Raw genomic sequence first — 9,563 nt, 5'->3', positions numbered from 1 at the left:
AAACAGTCCAGTGGAGCCTGAGCGGTGAGTGTTGCCTTCTGACACACTTCTGGTGATGTCAGGGGGTGTGGCATATGCAAATAAGTTATGCTAATGGGTTATGCTAATAAGCTCCTGTACCTCTTTTTCTCTATCCCCAATAGCTAGCAATCCGAAACAGTCCAGTGGAGCCTGAGCGGTGAGTGTTGCCTTCTGACACACTTCTGGTGATGTCAGGGGGTGTGGCATATGCAAATAAGTTATGCTAATGGGTTATGCTAATAAGCTCCTGTACCTCTTTTTCTCTACGAAATGACCCCTGGGCGTAACTACGGCTGGTTCTGCATCTGGCATTCGCTCCACCGCCTTGCTTAATCCTGGCTTCTTCTCTGGGGCCGATTCTGCATCTGACATTCACTCCACGTTTTCTCAACGCCGAGGGAAAGGTGCAGCTCAAAACCACGTTCAAATACCCCGGGACAACACTGTACTGACTGCGAAATCACCCCTGAGCAGCCATAAATCTATGCAGAAGGTACCATAAAAAAGCCCAATGATCAAAGGAAGTGAAAGCGGCATGCAGTGTAGAGGGGAATTTCTGTTCCAATGTGGGTTTGCTAAAACAATGGAGGGAAAAGCCAATGCAGAATCACCCGATGTATGGATTACAAGACTCCCCTACCCAGGTTTCTGCCTTGGTCTCCATGATGGTTTCTGCTAGCCCAGTGGAATTGATTTTTAAAAAAAATAAACCCCAAAACACTCTTGACTCCCATGTCATATCATGAGCTACCGCTGAAACAGGGAATTTGCTGTCTGGGGGGACAGGAGTAAGACTTCTTTAGGATCATGAAACTAATTCCATGATTTATGGACTCCTGACTAGTATTAGATAGATAGATTGATAGCCAAGACAGACTCATAGACATTTCATATAGATTTCAACCCACTTGTGTTGCTTTAATCAGCTTACCTTTTAATAAGGCTCCTATTTCCTCTCGTTCAGAGGTCACCATTTCTTAAAGCAAATCCCAACAGTAATATATGGAAAACAAAACAATTGCCCACAGACTGGAAATGCTCAGTCTAATTTCCAATTCTGAAAAGAGGAGATGTCAAAGACTGTAGCAACTATCAGACCATCGCATTAATTTCTCACAGGAGTAAAGTAATGCTCAAAATCTTACAACACAAACTGAATTCAGAAAAGGAAGAGGCACTAGAGATCATATTGCAAATTTACAATGGTTACTGGAGCATATGAGATAATTTCAGAAGAAAAATTAGCTTGTGTTTCATAGATTACATCAAAGCTTTTGAGCATGGAGCATGGGAAGCTATGGTTGGTTTTAAAAGAAATGGATGTGCCACAGAATTTGATTGTTTTGATGTGTAACCTGTACTCTGGACAAGAGGCTACTGTTAGGATAGAGTATAAAGAAACACAATGGTTTCCAGTGGGTAAAGGTGTTGGGCAAGGATGTATCTTATGTCCCTGTCTCTTCAATCTGTATGCAGTACATATCATAAGAAAACCTAGATTGAGTTAAGGTGGAGTGAACATTGGTGGAAGGAACATTAACCATTTGAGGTATGCAAATGACACCACATTACTGGCAGAAAACAGTGAAACTTTGAAATGACTACTGATGAAGGTTAAGGCAGAAAGTGGACCAGTGCTCAGCGGAACACTGAGAAGACAAAAGTAATGGCTTCCAATGAAAACGGAAATTGTTCAAGATTTTCTATTCCTCGGCTCCATCATGAACCAAAAGGGAGACTGCAGCCAAGAAATCAGAAGGAGGCTGAGGCTGGGAAGGGCCGCCATGAAGGAGCTAGAAAAGATCCTTAAGTGAAAGGATGTGTCACTGGTGACCAAGATCAAGATAATTCATACAATAGTATTCCCCATTACTATGTATGGGTATGAAAGTTGGACCACGAAGAAAGCAGACAGGAAGCAAGTTGATTCATTTGAAACTCTCCTCCGTCACCATGAGTTTTACAGGTACTGTGGACCACCAAAAAGACAAGAAGTCAATTCTAGATCAAATCAAGCCTTCCTAAAATGACTATACTGAGGCTCTCATACTCTGGTCACATTATGAGAAGACGGGAGTCACTGTAAAAGATAATCATGCTAGGCTAAGTTGAAGGTGGCAGGAAAAGAAGATGAGCCCCAAATGATTCTTGAAAGTGTAAAAAAATGCCAGTTTTTTTTCCTATGTGGTAGACGTGCGATAGAGTTAAAAAATATTGGTCTTGGATTCATGAATTGTAAAAAAAAATGCTAAAATGTAATATACCTTATGTTCCAGAGCTGTTTTTATTGAATATATTGCCAGAAGATTGTGAAAAGCAAGACTCTTATCTTATTATACATGTAGTGACAGCTGCAAGATGCTACAGGAAAAATGAGGTACCTTCAAAAGAAGAAATTATGAATAAAACACTTGAAACGGCAGAAATGGACAAACTAACTTAAGTGGTACCTATTTATCTACTTGCAATTTCTTGCTTTCGAACTGCTAGGTTGGCAGGAGCTGGAACTAGAGACGGGAGCTCACTCCGTCATGCGGCAACCCGGGTCTCGAACTGCTGAACTACTGACCTTCCACAGCCTGCAGTTCAGCGTCTTAACCACTTGAGCCACCGCAGCTCCGACGGCACTAAACATGCACACAAATGATGTTGCTCATGATGCCACTCCCCCCAATGAGAGTGTCCATGGGTAATTTCATCCGCTGTTTTGTGGGTATCTTACCTGCGAGAGCTGCTAGAATGGCAAATGACTTCAACATGGTTGCCAGAGTGTCCGTAGGTCTGGAGAGAAAGCTGCACACAGAGGCTGTTGTATGGAAAGGGAGCTCTCAACTGAGTTACTTAATTTTTTTTTTTAAAGCAACCATGCTCTTAGTATTGCTTATCGGCAGCACACCAGCGAGTCAACACCATTTATCAGGGACGGTGAGGCAGTTCTCAGGGCAGCTGCGTTAATTTGCTTCGCTGAAATCATTTCATGGGATGTGTATCGTTGAAACACTTATTAGTAATGGCTTGGATCCAACCACACAGTTTCAAGGACTGAAGGGCACGTCCATCTTTGGAAGGGAGAGGGGCAGTTCCCGCTAATTCTCCCCTTCTACTGTGGACCGCCCACTTTGCCCCAGAGGCTGTTCTTGAGGGTCTGCCGACCTCCCCCAAGAATGAAACTTCAAGGGACTCACTAGCTGCATCAGGAGGGAGAGGCAGGAATTTCCCACGCTGCAAGGTCTTCTCCGTGAGCAGATCTCACTGCATGCAAGTCAAGAAACTTAATTATTCTGTAATGTATCTATATATCTAATAGCCAAGAGGAGCTGGAACTAGAGACGGGAGCTCACTCCGTCATGCGGCAACCCGGGTCTCGAACTGCTGAACTACTGACCTTCCACAGCCTGCAGTTCAGCGTCTTAACCACTTGAGCCACCGCAGCTCCGACGGCACTAAACATGCACACAAATGATGTTGCTCATGATGCCACTCCCCCCAATGAGAGTGTCCATGGGTAATTTCATCCGCTGTTTTGTGGGTGTCTTACCTGCGAGAGCTGCTAGAATGGCAAATGACTTCAACATGGTTGCCAGAGTGTTCGTAGGTCTGGAAAGAAAGCTGCACACAGAGGCTCTCAACTGAGTTACTTAATTTTTTTTTTAAAGCAACCATGATCTTAGTATTGCTTATCGGCAGCACATCAGCGAGTCAACACCATTTATCAGGGACTGTGAGGCAGTTCTCAGGGCAGCTGCGTTAATTTGCTCCGCTGAAATCATTTCATGGGATGTGTATCGTTGAAATACTTATTAGTAATGGCTTGGATCCAGCCACACAGTTTCAAGGACTGAAGGGCACGCCCATCTTTGGAAGGGAGAGTGGCAGTTTCCGCTAATTCTCCCCTTCTACTGTGGACCGCCCACTTTGCCCCAGAGGCTGTTCTTGAGGGTCTGCAGCCCCCCCCCCCCAAGAATGAAACTTCAAGGGACTCACTAGTTGCATCAGGAGGGAGAGGCAGGAATTTCCCACGCTGCAAGGTCTTCTCCGTGAGCAGATCTCACTGCATGCAAGTCAAGAAACTTAATAATTCTGTAATGTATATAGAATAATTCTGTAATGTCCCCAACTTTTTTGAGCCTGTGGTCACGTTTGGAATTCTGACATTTGTATATAAATGACATAACGGAATTTCTGTCAGGCCCACAATTTTTTCCACCCTCCCTGGGACAACAGAAAATTTCAATTCTTTTATACGCAGATAATATGGTCCTAATCTCACTGACCAAAATAGGTTTGAGAAGACTTTTACACCAGCTAGGGCAATACTGCAACGAAGAAGCTCTCAATATTAATTATGCAAAAAACAAAGTAATGGTTTTCAGAAGAAAGCCCAAAATTTCTCATTGGAGTACTCTTGGTAATCCAGTTGATCAATGCAGTTCATTTAAATATCTAGGAGTAGCTTTTAAAGAAACACTGAATTGGAAAACCCATGTGGTAGGGGTTAAATTGTCAGCACTAAGGATTGTTGGGTCTATTATACACTTCTTCTGTACTTAAAATGAAAAAAGCTGACAAAGCAAGTCTTGATGACTACTTCCATGTCAGTTCTTGGGCAGGCAGGGGTCATTTTGGGGGGGACGTGGGGGGACGCCATCCCCCCGGGTGAGGTGCGGGAGGGCGGGGCCTGGAGCTCCCTGCTGGTGCCCGCTGGAGGTCGCCGCCGGCTGTGGGGAGGACACACTTCCGGTGATGTCAGGGGGTGTGGCATATGCTAATGAGTTATGCTAATGAGTCCCCCTAGCTCTTTTTCTACGAAATGACCCCTGGCCCCACTTATTATATGGAGTGGAAGTGTGGGGATGGAAAGAGGATAATATATCTACCCTTGAAGTAATCCAAAAAAAGTGCGAGAAAGTGGGAGAGAGAACCTTTCTTTCTCCCTTATGTAATACTGAACTGGAGAACACCCAACGAAGTTGATGGGTTCTCCATTCACCAAGGAAGTACGTCTTCACACAGAGCACAATGAACCTGTGAAATACTTAGATTTATAAGGGATTTGAGAAATTCGTGGAGGATACATCTGTGGTTATTAGGGTAAACAAGTGGGGGGCATGCAAAACTTATGTGCGGGGGGGGGAATCCCATTAGTGCCATCTGGCACAACTCCCTTGGAGCCCAGCCACAACAGCGCTGGTGTCTGGAAGCTGCTCGAAGCCCAGAGTGGTTCCTGGCAACTGTTGCTTGTGCCACCTGGCCTGGAACGGCTCCCGGGCTCTACTGCCACCACAGCTGGGCCTGCCGGCAGCGTCACAACTGTACCCCTCTCCAGTTGCTCGATGGTAAGTGTATTGTCTGCACATGCGCAGCAGACAATGCCTTTTGTTTTGGGGGGAGGATTTAAACCCCCAAATATATTTTTTAAACTTTTCAGATTTTTCTGCAAACCTCAAGTTTGCAGAAAAACCTCTTTGGAGTGTGCTCCCCCCCCCCATCTGTGCATTTAGGTATCCCCAGATAGAGGGCATGCTTGGGAAATAGTCTTTAGATTACCATGTCGGATTACACAGGGAAACCATTGAAATTCATAAACATAAACACAATTTCAACAGGAAGGGAGTTTAAAAATAAATAGGGCATGGTTTCCTGTCCTGAAAAACACAAAATGCTCTACATCTCACAACAGCACCACAGATAAGATTATGCAAAACAACCTCCTCCATTAGCATGTTCACAACCCTACCCCACCTTCCTGAGTAGATGTAAATTACCTGCCTACCATTTTTCTTCTCACCTTAACACAGAGAGTCCTCCATCTTTCTGTGTTATACCTCTGAGGATGCCAGTCACAGCTGCTGGCGAAACGTCAGGTACTACAATGCCAAGACCACGACCATACAGCCTGGAAAATCTACAACAACTAAAGGGAACCTTTGTTTTCAGAGGTGGTTAAATCTGAAAGACAGTTTCCAGGGGACACAGGGAGTTTAGCCCAGTATGTAGATCAACTAGGACATCTGATTGGACCTTATAGGAAACAGGATGCTGGTCTAGATGGATCTCTCTTTTTTGTCTGTCTGTTTTCCCCCATCAAAGCAATGGGGGTGGGCATTGTCAGCTGAGGAAATAGTGCAGGAGAAGATTTCACCCCCGTTCCTCAGCAAAAAAAAACCCAACACCGGTCACCCACTGGTGTCTATGGATACATGTTTGTGTACATGTATCTCCCACCAGTGTATCACCTACCAATGTCTATGGACGCATTTTGAAGCTGAAGTACACAGCTATGTATCTGACCATGGTCACCAGTGTAACATGTGGTCGAGACCTTAAATGGGTGTATTGTGTAGTGGGTTCACCGCATGGCTAGCAATGGGGGGGGGGCATTGTCAGCTGAGGAAATAGTGCAGGAGAAGATTTCACCCCCGTTCCTCAGCAAAAAAAAAACACACTGGTCACCCACTGGTGTCTATGGATACGTGTTTGTGGACATGTATCTCCCACCAGTGTATCGCCTACCAATGTCTATGCAAGCTCTGGGTAGTCGCTGGCCCCTGGTGGCGGTCAGAGGACACAACAGGGTGGGAGGAGACATCAAGGTTTTCAGACTGTCGGAACCAGTGTTCCCTCTAAGCTGAGTTAATGTGAGCTAGCTCACAGTTCTTTAGCCTCTGGCTCACACATTTTTGTTTTAGCTCAGGAAGGAGGGCTCCAGAGCAAACTAATGTATGCAGTAGCCAGATTGCTCACTCACAACTTTAATGCCAGTTGCTCCCAGAGTAAAATTTTTGCTCACGAGACTTGACAGCATAGAGGGACCGTTGGTCGGAACTGTGCAAGCACAAATGATGGAATATGGGAATTCTCACAGGACCCTACATTTGTCATATGAACCCAGGGAGCTGGCTTGTACTGAATCAGACCATTGGTCCATCAAGGTAGGTCAGTATTGCCTACTCCAACTAGCAGCTTCACAATGGAGATGCCAGGGATTGAACCTGGGACCTTCTGCGTGTAAAGCAAAGGCTCTTCCCCTGAGCCAGAGCCTGTTTATGTCGCTACTGGAATATTTGGTTCATCAACACTGTCTCAGTCTTTTCTGTGTTTCTTAAAGAAACAAAAACGTTATTATCTGACAGGGACTTTCCACTTTCTAACTCCCACTTTCTTCCCAGCAACTAGTACTAGAGCTTAACAATGAACATTAATTGGCAGCTGTGGTACACATGAGAATGCATGTCGCAGGTGGCAGGGAAACCCTTATCTCCAGATAGGATGGAAAACAGAACTGCCTGGTACTAGGAGCGGCTTGTTAATCGACGGTGTGAGTCAATGCTAAATAAATGGAAACTCCCAATGCTAAACCGTCTATTTTTATACTCTGGCTAAATACAATTCCATAAGAAAACAAAAACCATCAACGTGCCCCTCAAGGTAGTGGACTGTTTGGAAGGGAAAGGAGTTTGTAAGCCGCTCTGAGACTCCCTTCTTGGGTAGTGAAGGGTGGGGTATAAATCCCTCCTACTTCTCCTCCTCCTCCTCCTCTTCTTCTTCTACTGTGTCAGACTCAGGCTATGGGAAAAGATACCTAGCAAAATGGTTTTTGTTTTGTTTTGAGGGAATCATAAGAGTATGCATGATGTGCTATACCTGAAAGATGAATTGAAAATGAACTTGAAAACTTTGAAAATATACAGTGCCCATAACAATGTAGGAAGCTTATACAAGAGAAGCAGAAAGAAACATTATATAAATGTATATCACCAAAAAGGTACAACCGCTTGGTCTGGTTGCCTTTTTCTTCGCTCAAGGAATGGTTCCTTAGTCAGGTGGGTAGCTGTGTTGGTCTGAAGTAACAGAACAAAGTCGGAGTCCAGTGGCACCTTAAAGGCCAACAAAGCTGAATTCTTGTATGCATGCACAAGAAAGCTCATACCCAGAATTAAACTTTGGTGGTCTTAAAGGTGCCACTGGATTTAAACTTTGTTCTGTTGGTGGCACGTTAGGATTTGACTCTGAATCAGAGGTCATTTCGGGGGGGATCGCGGGGGATCGCAGTTCCCCCCGGCCTTGCAGGTCCACCGCCGGGCCCCTCATGGGGCTCGGCAGTGGAGCTGCAAGGCCGCCGCCGGCGGCCGGGACTGTTGGGGGCGGGGTGTGTGGCCTTATGACACACTTCCGGTGATGTCAGGGGGTGTGGCCTTATGACACACTTCCGGTGATGTCAGGGGGTATGGCATATGCTAATGAGTTATGCTAATGAGTTCCCCTAGCTCTTTTTCTACGAAACGACCCCTGCTCTGAATAATGTGAAAAATAGCCCCAAACACACCCTGTTGTTCAGTAATGCTAGTACATATTTATAACGACTAAACATGAAAGAAAATATTAACTTAAGTGTTAACTGCTGTGAGATTCCTGTTTTTTACTTTAGAGAGGGAGACAATAGTTACAAGCAATGTTCCCTCTAAGCCGCGCAGTCTTCTGAGCAAAAATTCTACTTTGTGAGCTACTGGCATTAAAGTTGTGAGCGAGCGATTAGGCTGCTGCATAAATCAGTTTGCTCTGGAGCCATCCTTCCTGAGCCAAGACAAAAATGTGTGAGCTGGAGGCTAAAAAACTGTGAGCTAGCTCACACTAACTCAGCTTAGAGGGAACACTGGTTACAGGTGACCCCAGAAAAGTAAGTTTTTGGAATGGATTCCCCTTCAAAGGTTTTGGGAACCGCCACAATACAAGACCGCTATATTCTCGCGCAGTTAAGACATGGTTTTTCTGTGGCCTCAGCTGATGGGTTTCTTATTTTGGAGCCTTTCACAATGGCAACCCAGCCACAGATACACTCCCTCACAAAAAAAGAGATGTGGGAGAAACCTGTAAGTAATCCCCGAAACTGTAAGCAAAGTTCTTTTTCACGGCCAAAGAAATGTAGCAACAGAGGGACAAAGGGAAAAAACTTTTCCTTTGGGGGAGGGTTGGTTTTGTTTGTGTGTAGGCGTGTGCTTGCATGCCTGGAAGTCGTGGTGACTTCTGGCACCCTCTAGTGGGGTTTGGATGTTTCAGAGAGGTGGCTTGATAGCCTGCCTTTGCGTCCTGAGGCCTGGTATTCTTTGGAGGTCTCCCATCCAAGTACTTGCTAGGGTCGGCGCTGCTTAACTTCTCCAAGATTTGACAAGATCAGGCTTGCCTTGGCTATCCAGGTCAGGGCAAAGGGGAAAAAAACATTTCAATCCACGTGAAGCTAAGTTGCCAGGTGCTGACGCTCCAAAGCAGAGCATCAAAAAATGTAACAATTGCTGGGGGCAGGGAAAAGAATTGTGGAAGATACCAAAGAAAAACTTGTCATATGGATGGTAAAGATAGAAAAGTCAGACAACTGAAGGTAACTGAGGTACTGGTCACACGGCGAATTTGCCGCGGGAGAGCCACGGGCAATGTTCCCTCTAAGCTGTGGAGTCTTGTGAGCAAAAATTCTACTTTTGAGCTACTGGCATTAAAGTTGTGAGCAAGTGATTTGGCTGCTGCATAAATCAGTTTGCTTTGGAGCC

At 45.2% G+C, this 9,563-nt stretch overlaps 1 protein-coding gene across 1 annotated transcript in view; it reads right to left on the bottom strand.

Moving 5' to 3' along the window:
• The window catches only part of LOC107119328 (V-set and immunoglobulin domain-containing protein 1-like), a 12,507-nt gene extending 9,727 nt beyond the window's left edge, over window positions 1-2,780 (bottom strand). Inside the window, exon 1 of the mRNA XM_015421796.1 lies at window positions 2,744-2,780. Coding sequence (XP_015277282.1) covers window positions 2,744-2,780 — 37 coding nt within the window. The remainder of the gene's footprint in view (window positions 1-2,743) is intronic.
• Window positions 2,781-9,563: the final 6,783 nt, after the last annotated feature.

Source organism: Gekko japonicus, unplaced genomic scaffold, assembly GCF_001447785.1.
Source record: "Gekko japonicus isolate JY-2015 unplaced genomic scaffold, Gekko_japonicus_V1.1 scaffold5128, whole genome shotgun sequence".
Lineage (NCBI taxonomy): Eukaryota > Metazoa > Chordata > Lepidosauria > Squamata > Gekkonidae > Gekko > Gekko japonicus.
Note: the sequence above shows the minus strand (reverse complement) of the source record. Positions and strands in the feature narration are given on the sequence as shown.